The following is a 16,489-nucleotide window of genomic DNA, read 5'->3' on the forward strand; positions in this document are numbered from 1 at the left end:
AAGTATGTCTTCTCTACTAACCTTACTGCTGTAGCTGAATCCTGTAGGTCAGTCTGGATTCCAGAGCTGAAGATTTTGTCAAGTCTGTGCTTTGGGGTAGTTGATACTGTCAGTCTCCTTGTGTTGCTAGTCTGTGGATTTTTTTTCTCCTCAATCCCTCTTCCACCCTTCCATCCCCCCAACACAACACATCAGAAATACCAGATTCTATTCAATACTAGCTAATTTTTTCTGTTGCTGTAATGGGGATAGAAGAAACATGGAAGCCAGCTTCAGTTCTCACTGATGGGGTCCTTTCTTTTGATATATGCACATTTCCATTAATGGGAGTTAAACATATGAAATGAGGAAAATAAAAACCTCATTTTAAAAGAGAGATGCTAAACATTTACTTTTGGAGTAATATTTTAGTAAATTACTGTTTCCAAAATTCAAGTGTCTATAAGCTGAGTAACTACATTTCAATAAGAAACTTCACACTTCTTTTCATTTCTCAGAATGAAACAGCTATTGAGTATTAAGTCTTTGTGAACCATTTTAGCTTGCTTTTATGTCGTCCACTGAACTGCAATTGTTGAGATATTAAATATCAAGATTTGGGAAAGCTTTTAATATTGCGAGATTAGAAATAGGTAATATGGTATGGTACCCCACCCTTTTTTAAATAGGGGGAAACTGACACTAGATGCCATTCAAGCATATTGAGTAGTAGTTGCTCTCTGGTTTTTCTTTGGTAGGACTAGAATTGTGCCTTAAAAATGCCTTAAGCAGTTCTCTATCTCACCATGATATAGGTAAGGATCAGAAGGATTTCTCCCTTGTTATAGCTTAAATAAGGGTGGATAACTTACTGTTTGTAAAAAAAATACACTCTTGCATGGTCTGATGCAGTGGTTCTCAACCTCTTTTCATTTGCAGACTCCTAAAAATTTTTTAAAGGAGGTGTGGACCTGTTTGGAAATCTTAAATATAGTCTGTGGACCCCCAGGTCCATAGACCAAAGATTAAGAACCACTGGTCTGGTGGACTGAGCTCAGGGCTTTACAGCCAGGAACTCTTGAGTTGTAAAGCCTTTGCTGATACAGCTCCCCTAGTAACTTTTAAGCATCTTGCTTAACCTCTGAGCCAGATTCATCCCTGCTGTAACTCCATTAATTTCAAGAGTTATACTATGGATGAATTTGATCCTCTTCCCCATTTTACAGGTAAGGAAAATACTTAACTTTGTATAACGGTATCATAAAGACAGATTAATACTTGCTATTTTGGTGCAGCGGTCAATTTACTTTAGGTGGCATAATTTTGGAACTTGTAATTGACACTTGAGATGAAATCCTGGCTTTATTGAAGTCAGTGGGACTTTTGCCATTGACTTCCAGGGGGCCAGTATTTCACCTTTGTGTATGAAGGAGCAGGATCTACCATATGGGGCGAGTTATGACTTAGCAGGCAGACTTGTAAAGTTGTCAATTAAAAGTAATGCTAAGGGGCCTGTCACCTTGGGAATCTGTGACTCAATAATATGAACAGCAGAAATGTCCAACGGTATTTTCTCTCTAGTCTGTTGGTTTTCATGTTGATAAATTTACTAAGTAGCCTTATTTTTACAGGCATCTGTTTGACTCAATTTGTCTCATAACCCATGCATGACTGGCTATTGTACTTTAAAACACTCAGCACATCCACACAACCCATAAAAAGCTGACACGTACCGAAGTACAGATCAAATTTAATTTTTGTCTGATTTATAATGGCTATTCATTCTTGGTCACTTACCTTCAGTTAGAAAATATGCTCTTTGAAGGAATTTGTGGAGGTTTGATTTGAAATCTCTCATTTAGATGACTGTATGTACCCCCCCACTATTAGACAGTTGTTAAACAGTGAAATACAGAATCCTTCCTTAGTATGTAAAATTCAAGATTGTCTAAAATGTCTATACTAGATTTTAAAGAAACCCCATTTATTTTATAGGGTGTATATAGCCATCTCAAATAGTGTTGTCAGCATTTTGAAAATGGAATTCAGGATCATCCTTCAAATATAATGGATAAGGTAAGTTATTCCATTTCAAACCTGAATTTGTCTCCAACCCCTCAAAGGCTGCTTTATTAGTCTTACTAAAACAGGCTTACTGACTTTACATTAATATTAGATTATTTTTTACATTGATTCTTAAATAAATAAATAAATAAATAAAACCAAATCTTGAAGAGAAGAGTAACTTCTTTACATCCCTCAATTTGGGGAATATTTTGAAATCAGTCATTAGATATTGAGTCATGTATTGGGCAATGGCTTCCTGTTCTTGAAGCATGCCCCTCTCCTATTCCTCTCTCCACCTGGTAACTGATCAAACAGGACAAGCTCAATACTCAATGTACAACAAGGAGTGAGAACTCAGCTGTGCAGCCTCCCATCTGTTATTTATGGGTCATTTAAAAGTGGCAGGAAGACTATAACCTGTGGCATGCTAACTACCAAACACCTTTTTTGTATTCAGAGTACCCTACTTGAACCCACCTTGGTAGGAAACAGCAAAGACACTGTGAGGCAGTAACCTATCTCAATCCAAAGAAAACCCTCCAGCAGCTCCCAGCTTGAACATTGTGGACAGCTGCAACTAACCTGGTCAAACAGACGCCCACCAAGCACAAACTCAACACTCGAGGCCCAAAAGCAACTTATTGGAGGTGAAAATTTTCATATTAGCTCGCTAAAACTGCAAAACCAAGAAAAATTGTTGAGAGCTAGCCTCGCCTGGCTGAGTAATACTCAGGTAAAGTTTCAGATAAAATAGCTGATTTGGGAAATATACCTGTCACCCATTTTGTCCACCCAGCTTCTTCCTACAATTCTGAGATCTAGTCCATCTCTAAGTAATTGCAGGATTGTTGCTTATACTGAGTGTTTTGTTTACCTCAATTCTGAATATCTTAAACAAGCTTCCCAGAGCTCTTGCAGAGATTTTTCTAGTCTAACTGATCAAGGCTTGCCAATTTTTAATGGCATTTTTATCCCTTTCAATCTTTTAACCCTTGTCTGAGCCTGTCATCTTCTGTGGAAAGCTTATGTCTTGCTTTGTTTCTTTTGGCTTGACAGCTCCTTCTGCAGTACAGTGGAACTAGGGCAGAATGCTAACATTTGGGTGACTTGGGCCTTTTTCCCATGACAGGGCTGCATGGGATGACTTTTAGTGATTCCATATTTAGGGTAAGTAGACCAGAAATGAGGACATATGTGAAGCTGAGATATGGTCCTTTTGCTGAATCTGCAACAGCCCTGTCCCCCACGAGCCTTTCTGGTTTTCTGCTAACCTTGGATGTGTGCTAAGAAAAAAAATGCACAAAATCTTAATTTGCTGTTTTCCTTTGGCTGTGCTACTTTACTCTGCTTGATATCAACCATACCTTGAAGGATTTCCTGGTAAGAAATTTCTCCTTATGTTGGGGGAGGTTTTTCACTTTCCAATTATCTTACATTTTCATCCTGTTACAAACTTATTTTTAGAATGCAATCCAGGGATCAAGGAAGTTACTGTCAAGTGATTCAAGGACAAGATCTCCTAAGAGCCTTTACACCAGTGTGCTTACTGAGCATCCTAACAGCCCAAAGTCCTTCACCTTACTAAGAGGTGAGGGCCAGGGTTTTATGCTTTCTTTAAAACTTAGGTAAAGAAGCCATTGGCATTCTAAGAATTAGAAGCTGTAACTTTTCTGGCAGGAACATGTTCTTAGCATAAAAATCTACGGCCTGGCATTTCTAGTAATAGCTACAGTCATTTAATGGGTAACTAGTCAGAGATGCGAGGAGGGGACGGGCCTGTTTGAGGGGAATGGCAAACTAGGTTATAAAGGAGGAGAGAGCATAAATCACACGAGCGCTTTTTCCAGGGCTAGGGCTAATGCCTCTGGGCTGTTATAACCCAGCCTTTTCCCGATCGTGTAGGTGCAGGGCGAGGCTGCCTGATTACCCTAACCAGCCCCTTCGAAGTGCTTCCCTCCCCGCTGTTCTTTGCAGCTGCAGGCAGCTCTCCTTGGCGCCCGTACTGCGCGGGTGGCCGCGGAGGTTGTCTTGGCTGCAGGCTGGAAGGAGCGGGAAGCTAGTGGTGCCCGTGCCAGGGCTGCCCTGTTACACCTTGCCCTGAACCTGGGACCACTGCGGCTGAGCGTCGCTTGCAGCGTCCTACCCGCCGCCGCCGCCTGTCTCGGGGCCCGGCCCACCGGGCTTAATGCAAACCCCGCCCCGCTCGAGCTGTTCGCCCTCCGGCAGCCGGACCCGGGACACGTCTCGGCTCCAGGCCTAGCGCTGGCGGCGGGCAGCGCCCTGCGGCGGCGACAGCTGCAGCCGGGCGCCTCTGCGGACCCCTCCCCCGTCGCGGGACAACACCAGCGCGCAGCCGCAAACCGGCCGCCGCCCGAGCAGCCGCTACACGGGAGGCGGAAGTGAGGTCATCGGGTGGGGCGGTGTCTGGGCCGGAAGCAGCTGGACGTTGGAAGGGAAACGCGACGCGGGTAACCAACGGCGGGGCGGTGAGTGGGGGTGTGCGGCGGGGGAGGGGCGCATGCTCCGGGCGGCTGCCGTGGCGCTTTGTCCGCAGCCTCGGGTGAGTCCCGGGGCCGGGGGGGGGATCCAGGCCTCCGCGCCCTCCTCGGAGCGAAGTGCGAGTCCGGCTGGGCCCGGCCTGGTCCTTGTTCGCTGAGCGCTCCCTGGGCTCTGGGAGCCGCTGACCCCGCAGGAGCCGGTCCCCAGACGGCCTCTGCTTGTGTCCTGGGGAAGCAGGGCCGGTCAGAGGCCCGCGGCTAGAGCGGGGGAGGTTGCAGGGGCGGCCCCGGGCTCCTCTCCTCCCAGTGCTTCCTCCGGGCCTGAGCTGGTTGTGTTACCCGAGCGCCAGAGCCCCAGTCCTGACCCGGGAGGGACCCCTGGTGCCCGGCGCTGCCCAAACACAGCACAAAGAGATGCGGCCTGCCCCAAAGAGCTGCACAATCTAAGGCGGTGAGGGACGCTGCTGCCGCCCCTCCTGTACCCAGGGCTTAGCTCTCAGATCTTTAATCTGCACCAAATGCTGTCACACTTGAAACGAACAAAAGAGCATTGGCAAAGGCCACTTACACATGAAGAGTCAAGCTTCACGTGTAGAATCATTTGGTCTATTTCTAACTTCTTTAGATTTCAATAAAACGGTGCTACCGGGTAGCAGCTGCTTGAAGTTATATCGTATCTGCTGGAAGGTGCTCCCACGTTGAAAACATCCGACTTGAGAGTGGAGGGAAGCTTTTAATTTATTAGTGAGAAGAGAACCTAGTATTTAGCCCTTATTCTACAGTTTTCTGGGCTCTACTATGTAGAAGCCAGTTCAGTAGTGTGATTGATGGAAGGTTTGAGTTATGTTTGCTCTTGAAACAACATTTAGAATCGTGTAGTAAGAACTGAAGATGTTTGGATTCTGAAACTGTCCAGTAACACTGGAGAGAAGTTCCTTTCTAGCATACTTCTTGTGAAGTGACTGAGAAGTTGGCAATGATCATTGATGGAAACAGCATTTGTCCTGTAGAAGGGATTCCTGGATTCTTTTAATGTATATATTTATATTGCACTAATCATTGGAATATCTAGGATATATATTTCCTGTAATTTAGCTTTACCATACAGTTGTTTTATTAACTATGGGACAGTCGTCTTATTGGTTAACACTGGTTTCTTTTGCCCTCAAAGAGAAGAGATCCAGATCTTTTTAGTACCTGGAGGACCTGCGTTTAGTGCTTGCTTCTGATTCTGAGGAGTGCTGTAGAGGCAGATCCACTAGGTTTTCAAGGGAGAAGTGCCTTCTTGATGGGATTTTGAACGTTACTGAAAATGAGGCATCTTCTAAGCATTGCACCTCTCAGATATTACTTTATGGTTACAAACCACTTTTAACAGGACTTGAAAGGACCTACTTCACAGTCTGTCTATATACCTCTTCTAAATCAACTGGTCACTAAGCAGTGATATGTAGTTCCCAGCCCTGCTGTTGCTCCCATAGCATTGTTAACATATATCTGCAACTTCAGGAAATAAGACGTCGTCTTAAGAGTGTAACCAAATTCCATATTACATTACTCTTCAGAGGGATGACTTCTTTGTTAGATGCATGTTGTGGCAATTACTTTAAAGAGGGTTTAAGAGGACCACAGTGTATTGGATATACAAGAAACTAAACTGAAAGCATCAATCAGACTGAGTTACAGGGAGGAGTGAAACTGGGTGACTTGTTTAATGCTATTTCACAGTGTAAGGTTAAGAAACCAATGAATTCTGCCACTGCTAGTGTCATGCCAGGCCAAACAGTGGGATTATTGAAGTTACCAAATAACATCATCAGATGTTAACTGTCCACTAAATAACAATGGCCAGTTCAGTCTTGCTGGTTCCTTCATTGTGATTAGTGGGAGAAGGGAGGGTATTGACCATATCTGACTACCCACTGATCTTACCACCATGGCTGAAACTGCCAGGAAATGTCAGTGGAGATAGCATTGCTCAAGCCCTTGTCAGGCTGCTGCTGACAGTAAAGTAATATCTCTAGCTTCTAGGTCAACATTGAGGTTATGTTAGCAATTAAAACAAAATCCCAGTTCAAGTAATTTGTTAAATAATGCAAGGTCTACCCTTCTGGGGCTTTTAGACTGAGAAATTCTTGTCACCATAAATTTGCTCACTTTAAGGAAAGGTTAAAATGTCTAAATTTATAGAAAAATTGCTTTGTCACATTTAGAAGGAATATACAGTACTGCTAAAAGAGTCATGTGAAGAAGTTTTTAACAAACTCTGGAATGTTTGGTAATTAAAACAGTTGCAATCATTTGTTTGGTTTTGCTTCTTGTTGGCAGTTTGAGATATAAAGACTTGGTTCCTAACGGATGTATATTCTGTGACTTCTGGTTGGTTGAAGTACACTTCCCTTTCTGTTCCTAATATAAAGAGACATTTGACTTACTAGTGTTATAAAGGAACACATTTGTTTACACATTACTAATAACTTAAATGATTAAATGTAAATAATATTTTAAAATTAAATCTACCAAGACTGCAGCTCACACTTTGTTTACCTTTTTGCATTTTGACAATGAAAATAGTCCAGTTTTACTTTTGCTTGTACTTATATTCAGTCACTTCTAGGTTCTCAGTACTGTAATATTTTGGTTTTAAACATTTTAGGTTCATAGATTGTAAGGCCAGAATGGACCATTGCTATGCTCTATTCTGACCTCTTGTATTACAGAAGGGCCATAGAACTTCCCCAAAATAATTCTTAATAATTCTTAGAGCATATATTTTAGAAAAACATCCCATCTTGATTTAAAAATTGAGTGTGATGGAGAATCCATCACAATCCTTGGTAACTTGTTCCAATGGTTAGTTACTCTCTCTGTTAAAAGTGTGTGTCTTATTTCTAGTCTGAATTTGGCTAGCTTCAATTTTCAGCTATTGGATCGTATTACACCTTTTTCTGCTAGATAGAAGAACCCATTATTAAATATTTGTTCCCCACATAGGTATTTGTGGATTGTGATCCAGTCACCCCTTAGCTTTCTCTTTGTTAGATTGAGCTCCCTGAGTCTGTCCTGTATGTCATGTTTTCTAATCCTTCAATTCTTTTCATGGCTTTTCTCTGAACCTTCTCCAATTCATCAACATCATTCTTGATTTGTGGGCACCAGAACTTGGTATTTCAGCAGCAGGCAGTCACACATAGGTAATGTAATCTTTCTACTCCTACTCAAGATTCCTTTATTTACGCATCCAAGGATTGCATTAGTCTTTTTGGCCACAGTGTCACACTGGCAGCTCATGTTCAGCTCAGACCACTAAAACTTTTTTTAGAGTTACTGTTTCCCAGGATGGAATCTCCCATCCAGTAAATATGGCCTACATGCTTTCTTCCTAGCTGGATACATTTACACTTAGATGCATTAAAACACATATTGTTTCTTTGCACCCAGTTACCAAGCAATCCAATTGTACTGTATCAGTGACTTGTCCACTTCATTATTTACCACTCCCCTAATTTTTGTATCATTTACAAATTCTATCAGTGATTTTCTCCAGGTCATTAATAAAAATGTCAAATAACATAGGGCCAAGAGCAGATCCCTGTTGGATCCCACTAGGAATACACCTGCTCAGTGTTTATAATTACACTTTGAGAGCTATCAGTTAGGCAGTTTTTAATCCATTTAATGTGTGCCATGATGTCATTCTGTTTTTTAATCAAAATGTCATGCAGTACCAAATCAAATGCCTTACAAAAGTCTGTCTGTTACATCAACACTATTACCTTTATCAACCAAATTGATAATCTCATTAAAAGATACCAAGTTGATTAGCATTAGTTATATTATCCTATTTTATTTCTTTATCAGTCAAGTCCCATATCAGTCACTCCATTATCTTGCCCGGGATTGATGTCAGACTGACAGGCCTATAATTACTTGTCATCCTATTAACCCTTTTAAAATATTGGTACAACGTTAGCTTACTTCCAGTCTTCTGGAACTTGTTCCAGTGAGCTTCTCATCTTGCTCTTTTAAAATTCTTGGATACATGCTCTCTGGGCCTGCTGATTTAAAAATGTCTGACTTTAGTAGCTGCTTTTTAATGGTCCCCTGTGTTGCTAGTGGAATGGAAAAAGTGTTATGTCGAGACTACATCATCTTTTTTTGTTTGTAATGCAGAACAGAAATATTCAATATATATTTCTCCTTTTTTTGCATTATTCTGTCATTTCCAACTAGTAATGAACCTGTACCATCGTTAGGATTTTTTTTGTTCCTATATTTAGAAAGCTCCTTATTGTCCTTAACTCTGCTGGACATATGTTTCTCCTTGTGTCCCTTTGCTTCCCTTATAAATTTTCTATAATTCCTTGCTTCTCATTTATATTCATTATTGTCAACTTCTCCTTTCTTCCGTTTGGTGTGTGTATCCATCCATCCATCCATCCATCCCATCCATCCAATCCATGTGTGTATATATATGTATATATTTTTATAGCTGTCTTCACTTCCCCTCTAAATCAGGTTGGTTTTTAACCAATATGTCCTTCCTTGATTGTGGCTTTTTTGGGCATCAACTAAAGTGTTCTTAAACAATTCTCAATTATCATTCATGTTTTTCTGATTATATTCTTCCTCCTAGCTGATTTTGCTCATCATTTTTTTCAGGTTTGTGAAACTCACCCTTCTAAAGCACCAGGAATATGTCCTCCTGCCTTGGATTTTATTCTGTTTGTCCATTATAAATGTGATCAAGTCATGAATACTTGTTTCTAAGCTACCATTAATTTTTAGTTTTGTGATCAGTTCCTCTTTGCCCATTAAGACTTGGTGGAAATTGTCTATAATATTTAGAAATGTCAAGGATGTTTTAATACCAGCAACATGAGATCCTCAGCATATGTCATTCAAATTGAAGTCCACTATGATCATGCATCTTTTTTTCCTACACATTAGAGATAGAAGCGGTCATTCTGTTCCCTAGTGTGATTTGGTGCAGTGTGCCAGACACCAGCTAATATCCCATCTTGTTCTTTGAGTTAGAACATTGAGCCATAAGCATTCAAGATAATTTTCTTCCAAGTTATCAGTGACTCAGAAACAGATAATGCCATTTTTGACATAGTGCTGCTCCCCCCTCCCCTTTTGCCCACTCAGTCCTTCCTAAATAGGTTAAAACTATTGATTTTAATATTCCAATAGTGCAAATCATGCCAGTGGGTTTGAATAATACCAAATAGATCAAATATATGCTCATAAATGAGCAATTCCAATTCCTTTTGTTTGTTATCCAGGCTCCTAGTATTGGTGTTTAGGTAATTAAATAATTTATTTTCTTCATATCCTTTAGTTCCTTGATTAATTTGGTTCTCAATATCTTGATTCTGTCCTAAATGAGTGATCATATCTTCCCTCTTTTTACCCTTCCCCTTTGTTGTTAGTTTAATGCCCTCCTGACCTCCCAGCCAACTTGTTCCCAAGGAGATTGGATGGCTTTCACCCCAGCAGAAGGATAATCAAACTATAGGCCGGCCAGCGGCCGCCGCGTGCGCACCGCTGCCCGCACGCCGCGCTCTCCCGCTAGAAAGTAGACCAATGTTCCTCAAAACCAAAACCCTGCACCACTAACCTAGTCAGTGGTTCATTTCAGGTTATATTCATTTGTTTTTAAAACAATTATTTTCATTGATGGCTAAATTTTTTTGGAAGCATTTGTATTGGTGTTAGATTTTATAAGATTAGATGGTGCCCTTTTATTATGGATTTCTTGCTGCTCTTTTGTTTTTCTTCGATACTTTGTATCATTGTGTTACTTTCAGTTCTTTCTAAGTGCACCCCATCTCATTTTCGGTCTTTTGTCCCTACCTGTCTTGGGGTGGAATCTTGCGATTGTTAAATCAGGACTTGGTACACTATACCAACCTCTTATCGCCCATCATTTCCATGTGAGTTTTGAGCACCTGCATTTCTTACTTCAGGAACCTGTGATCAGTAATATTGACCCAACAGCCTTCTTAAAACAAAATATTTTTATTGAGTAGGTTGAACAAAGCCACATTGATTTTGGTATAGCATCCCCAGTGATCCACCAGTGCTTGCATAACAATAGAAAAGTAATCCTTTCTGTTGATGTACTCTGTGGCAAAGTTGTCTGGTGCTGAAATAGAGATATGCATGCCATCTGTCTCCCCACCACAGTTTGGGAAGCCCACTGCTGCAAAACTATCCACTATGTCCTGCACATTGCCCAGAGTCACAGTCCTCTGTAGCAGGTACTTAATGGCCTTCCACACTTGCATCAAAACAGCTTCCACAATCAATATCCCAACTACAAATTGATTCTCAACTGGCCAGTAGCAATCTGGCGTTGCAAGTTTTTACAGTGCAATCACCACTCACTTCTCAGCTGTCTGTGTGGTTCTCATTTTGGTCTCACTGTGCTGAAGGGCTGGGGCAAGTTCAGCATACAGATCCAGGAATGTTGCCTTGCGCATCCGAAAGTTCTGCAGTCACTGCTTGTTGTTCCAAACCTGCATGACAATGCGATCCCACCAGTCAGTTCTTGTTTCTCAGGCCCAGAACCAGCATTCAGTTGTCAGCAGCTGCTCCTTAAATGCCACCAACAACCTTGAATTGTTTCTTTGTGTCCCACAGCAGTCTAGGCTCCAAGAAATCGTCATGTTCCCTGCGGCTCTGCAATACTGCAGGATCAGGCATCCCATGCTCGCAACATTCATCACAATAGTGCAGAGCTGTGCAGGATCCATACTTCTGTCACAGATGGCAGACAGCAAGAAGGGACGTGGATTTGTGGTGTGATTTTTTTTGAAAAGAGGCACAAAATATTATGGGATGGAGAACACTGAATTTTGGCAAGTTGAACGGATGCTCTTGGTCACCCCTGTTCAATTCATTTTATCCCATGAAGCATTGCAAAAACGTCCCAAAACACCATGCGCTGGATGGTAGTGAGTTGCAGTGCGATAGCTACCCAGAGCGCAGTCGATACAAGCGCTCCTGGTGAGGCTGCGTACCACCAACACAAGGAGTATAGACATAGTGTGGACATGCACAAGTGGTTTAATAAGTGCAGGAGCTCTGTCTTGACGTAACTTTAAATCAACATAATTTTGTAATGTATGGTCTTAGAGGAAAAAGATTTTAATACCAACAGCCTGCATGCATGTTTAGGGTTTGTCTCCATTTAAAAAGCTACAGTGGCACAGGTGCGCCACTATAGCGCCTCAGTGTAGACCCTACATATGCTGACGGGAGGGATTCTCCAGTCATTATAGATAATCCACCTCCCCGAGTGGTGGTAGCTATGGCCTTGTCTACACTTGCAGTTATGCTGGCAGTTGTTGCTCAGGGGTGTGAAAAATCACCCCTCTCCTCAAGTGATATGCTGACAAAATTTATAAGCACAAGTGTGGTCACGTTATGTTGGTGGGAAAGAGCTCTCCCACCAATATAAAACCACCTAAACAAGTGGCGGCTGCTATGTCAGCAGAGAGCGCCTCCTGCTGATATAGCGTGGTCCACACTTGTGCTTATGCCAGCAAAATTTAATTGCTTGGGGTATGGTTTTTTTCACACCCCAGAGCGATAAAGTTTTGCCAGCATAACCATGAATGTAGACAAGCCCTAGGTCAATGGAAGGAATCAACCTAGCTCTGTTTATGCTGGCAGAATATTCACATCCCTGAGACACACAGCTATGCTAATGTAAGTTCTCAGTGTAGACCAGCCCTCAATTAGATGGAATTTCCTCTTATGTTTCTAGAGCAGGCTTGAGCCATTAAAGTTGATCGCTCTTATATTGTCTCTTAATGACCCTTAAGTGTAAGCCATTATTAGAAAGGGCTTCCTCTCTCTTTCCTGAGGTGGACAGGTTTTGCTATCTAAACCGATCTCTAGGGAGAAATATCAATTTCCATATATGGTATGGAAACACTCAGGTAGTGAGAGATCTGGATCCAGTATTATTTATTAAACTGCACCCCCACATTTGTCTCACTTTTTTTTCTAAAAATTGTACTGAATTATTTTCCTGTGTCCTGGCTTTTACAGTCCCGTTTCCTGCCTCTAGTTCTTAGCTGTTGGGTGGGGAGGAAGGGAGGAGATTCATATGTATTTATTGCTTTTACATTAGAGCTTGCATAGATTTTAAACAATAACTGGGGCTGCTACCTGTATATTATGCATGGCTCATTTGAATAAATTTGCCCAAGTGCTATCCATTAGGGGGTGTGAATATATGTTAGCACTTGAAGGCTTGCTGAAGGTTTTTGTGCTTAGTGATTGAATGGAAGTATTGTTTTGTGTAACTCCAGGCAACTGTCAGAGAATGAAAGATACTAAATACTATATGTCAAACATTAGTTTTTCAGATGTCAGGATTTAAAACTAAACTTGCATCAAGAAGCTGAGATCTCTAGTCTGAGAATGAGTGCGCTGAGAGTAAAGAATCCTACATCTGATTTATCATTACTTGGCTATGGGGTATGGTGTGTGGTAATGAGCTAAGGAAAGTTATAGGAGTATGTTCTACCGTTTAATTTAAAATACAAGTATATGGCTTACATTCTGAACAAATGTGCAATGGATATTTGCATAATTGCTCAAGAATTTGCCCTCTTTCTCAATGACATATAGAATCCTAGATATGGTTGCTTCTTTGTGTTTACCCTCATGGCTGACTAAGTTTTCTGATAAATTCAAAAGCACATTTTTTATTTTTGTGCTGGAAAATCCCTGTTGGGAGATTTTCATGAAAATGTAACATGGTTCTACATCACCAAACAGAAGAAGGGAAAATAATTATCCTTGGTCTACATGAGTTATGAAAGATTTCAAATAAAAGAGTATTTGTGAATATAGAATCTTAACACATCTGCTTTTCCTTGCAGTATCTCAAGAGGAAAGATCTGTTTTTGTGTAGTTTGGTTTCTACAGAGCTGTCCCAATGACAGAGCTGTCTGCACACTTACCTCAGTTTCAGCATGGGCAGCTGACAGAAAACTTCCCTGACAACCACCTGAGCAATACTGTAAGTAACAAATTACTGCATCTAGCAGTCTAGTATCTTTGCAAACATGAAGAAGATCTAAAGTGATAAATAACAGTCAGCATGGATTTTTCAAGAGTAAATCGTGTCAAACCAACCTAATGGATTTTTTTTGACGGGGTAACAAGCCTTGTGGGTGGTGGGGAAGCGGTAAATGTGGAATATCTTGACTTTAGTAAGGCTTTTGATACTGTGTCTCATGATCTTCTCATTAAAAAACTAGGGAAATACAGCCTTGATGGTGCTACTATAAGGTGGGTGCATAACTGGTTGGAAAAAACTTCTCTTTGGGAACAGATCAGTGGTTCACAGTCAAGCTGGAAGGGCATATTGAATAGCATCCTGCAGGGATCAATTGGTCCTGGATCCGGTTCTGTTCAGTATCTTCATAAATTATTTAGATAATGGCATAGAGAGAACACTTATAAAGTTTTGCAGATGATACCAAGCTGGGGAAGGATTGCAAGTGCTTTGGAGGATAGGATTAAAATTCAAGATGATCTGTAGAAATGGTCTGAAGTAAACAGGATGAAATTTAAGAAGGGCAAATGCAAGTACTCCACTTACGAAGAAACAATCAATTGCACATATACAAAATAGGAAATGACTGCCTAGGAACGAGTACTGCAGAAAGGGATCTGGGGGTTTTAGTGGATCACAAGCTAAATATGAGTCAACAGTGTAACTGTTGCAAAAAAGGCAAACATTATTCTGGGATGTATTAGCAGGAGTGTTGTAAGCAAGACATGAGATGTGATTCTTCCTCTCTACTCCATGCTGATAAGGCCTCAGGTGGAATATTGTGTCCAGTTCTGGGTGCCACATTTCATGAAAGATGTGAACAAATTGGAGAAAATCCAACCGAGAGCAACAAATATTATTAAAGATTTGGAAAACATGACCTATGAGAAAAGAGAGAAAAAAATTGGGTTTGTTTAGTCTGGCGAAAAGAAGACTGAGGGCGGGACATAAGTTTTCAGGTTCATAAAAGATTGTTACGAGGAGGAGGGTGAAAAATTGTTCTCATTAACTTCTAAGGACAAGAAGCAATGGGCTTAAATTGCAGTAAGGGAGATCTAGGTTGGACATTAGGGAAAGCTTCCTAACTGTCTGGAGTAGTTAAGCACTGGAACAAATTGCCTAAGGAGATTGTGTAATCTCCATTATTGGAGGTTTTTAAAGAACAAGTGAGACACTAGACCAGGGGTGGGGAACCTTTTCCCTGCCAAGGGCCATTTTGATATTGCTACCTCCATTCGCGGGCCATGTCGCCGATTCCGCCGCCGAATTCCCCCCACCGCTGCCGAAAAGGCGCAAACGGCGGCAGGGTTTCGGCGGCGGGAACTGCCCGACCCCCCACGGAACCGCGCCGCCGCCGACTCCACCCCCCGCCGCCGAAATGCCGCCGCCGTTTCCGTTTTTTCGGCGGCGCGGTTTTACAGTGTCCGCGGGGTGCCGTGGGCGAGTAACCACCTCCGATCTCACGCCGCCGCCAAAAATGGGCAGACGGCGGCAGGGTTTCAGCGGAGCGCACTTCCCGCCCGCCCGCCCGCGGGCCGGATCAAATTCTTTCGCGGGCCGGAGGTTCCCCACCCCTGCACTAGACCATTCCTGATCTGTGTTTTATTATCTAGTCCTGCTTTGAGTGCAGCGGACTGGACTAGATGACTTATTGAGGTCCCTTCCAGTCCTACACTTCTCTGAATATCTGGCAGAATTTAAGTTGTAATGAATAAGCACTGTGAATGAAAATACCAGTTAAGAGTTCTTGGAACCTGTGGCTGTTTGTTGACAGAATTGTTTCTGACTGGAGTGCTATGGTGGTAAGCACCACAGAAAAGGCTGTAAATCCATAAAGAAAAGTGTAAAGCTCTCACTTAATTTTTTTTATATAGGCAGATTTCTCCTATTCTTCCTCCTTCCTGCTTAAATGGTATTTGAATCCTGGGGTTTAAAAAGTATTTAATGTTTGTACCATTGGTAGTTTAAATGTCTTTTTAAAGAGACCTTAACTACAGATTTGTTACTGCAAAAACTAATTACTGTACTGTGTATTTTTTATGATAATGTATATACAAGTCAGGTGTGGCCCTCAGGTTCTGCGACTTTGTCACCATTTGGTTTCCTGAACCATCCACACCTTTTTGATTTTTAGTCTTTGTTGTGCCCCAGCAGCACTTCCTGGAGTTGAGCTGTCTGTACACATGCGTTTGACAGTGCTCCAGGGAGGGTACTTTGGTCCCTGATCAGACTCCTTTTTATTCAGAGATCGGTTTTTACTTCTTTCTGAGAAGGGCTAGCACTTCATCTCTGAATAACAGTAAATTTAAATCTGGATAATATATAAGGAAGAGTTACTTGAAAACAGAGAATGAAGAATTTTAAGTTAAACTAAGTAAGACACAGCTGATTGTGGAAACTGCGCAGAGGGTAGAATAGTGGAGACATCCTGTGGCACGCACCACCTCAGGTGCTCTTGCTTCAGCGTGGGGAAAAGACATATAATGTTCATTTTCCTTTTAAGCAGCTGGGGATGGTGGAAACTAACCTTTATTAGTCACTTTATTAACCAGGGGTTGCTGCAAAAGATAGTGGGATGCAGCAGGATCTAGGAACATCATCCTGACAGAAATCTTACTGCCCTCCTCTTTCCCTGCAGCAGGAGTGGTGGCTGTGCACCCTGCATATTTTATATCTGCTTCAGGCTAGTGTATTAATTGTTCTGACCAGCAGAAATCTGGGTTCTTTTTTCAAGATCTCTGCATAGCTTTTCCTGGCCCAGCCTAAAGAGAGAAGTTTTCTCATATTATTTCATTCGCATGCACCAAGATATTCTCCTGTTTATGTATATCAAATGATTTATCTTGGATGATACTCAGTCTGA

General features: G+C 41.7%; 1 protein-coding gene across 1 annotated transcript in view; it reads left to right on the forward strand.

Moving 5' to 3' along the window:
• Positions 1-4,490: 4,490 nt before the first annotated feature.
• The window catches only part of PSEN1 (presenilin 1), a 57,232-nt gene continuing 45,233 nt past the window's right edge, over positions 4,491-16,489 (forward strand). Inside the window, exons 1-2 of the mRNA XM_067557872.1 lie at positions 4,491-4,532; positions 13,448-13,587. Coding sequence (XP_067413973.1) covers positions 13,504-13,587 — 84 coding nt within the window. The 5' untranslated portion in view covers positions 4,491-4,532; positions 13,448-13,503. The remainder of the gene's footprint in view (positions 4,533-13,447; positions 13,588-16,489) is intronic.

The sequence above is a fragment of the Emydura macquarii genome, unplaced genomic scaffold, assembly GCF_026122565.2.
Source record: "Emydura macquarii macquarii isolate MOO-44397 ecotype Brisbane River unplaced genomic scaffold, CSIRO-AGI_Emac_v2 contig_1876, whole genome shotgun sequence".
Lineage (NCBI taxonomy): Eukaryota > Metazoa > Chordata > Testudines > Chelidae > Emydura > Emydura macquarii.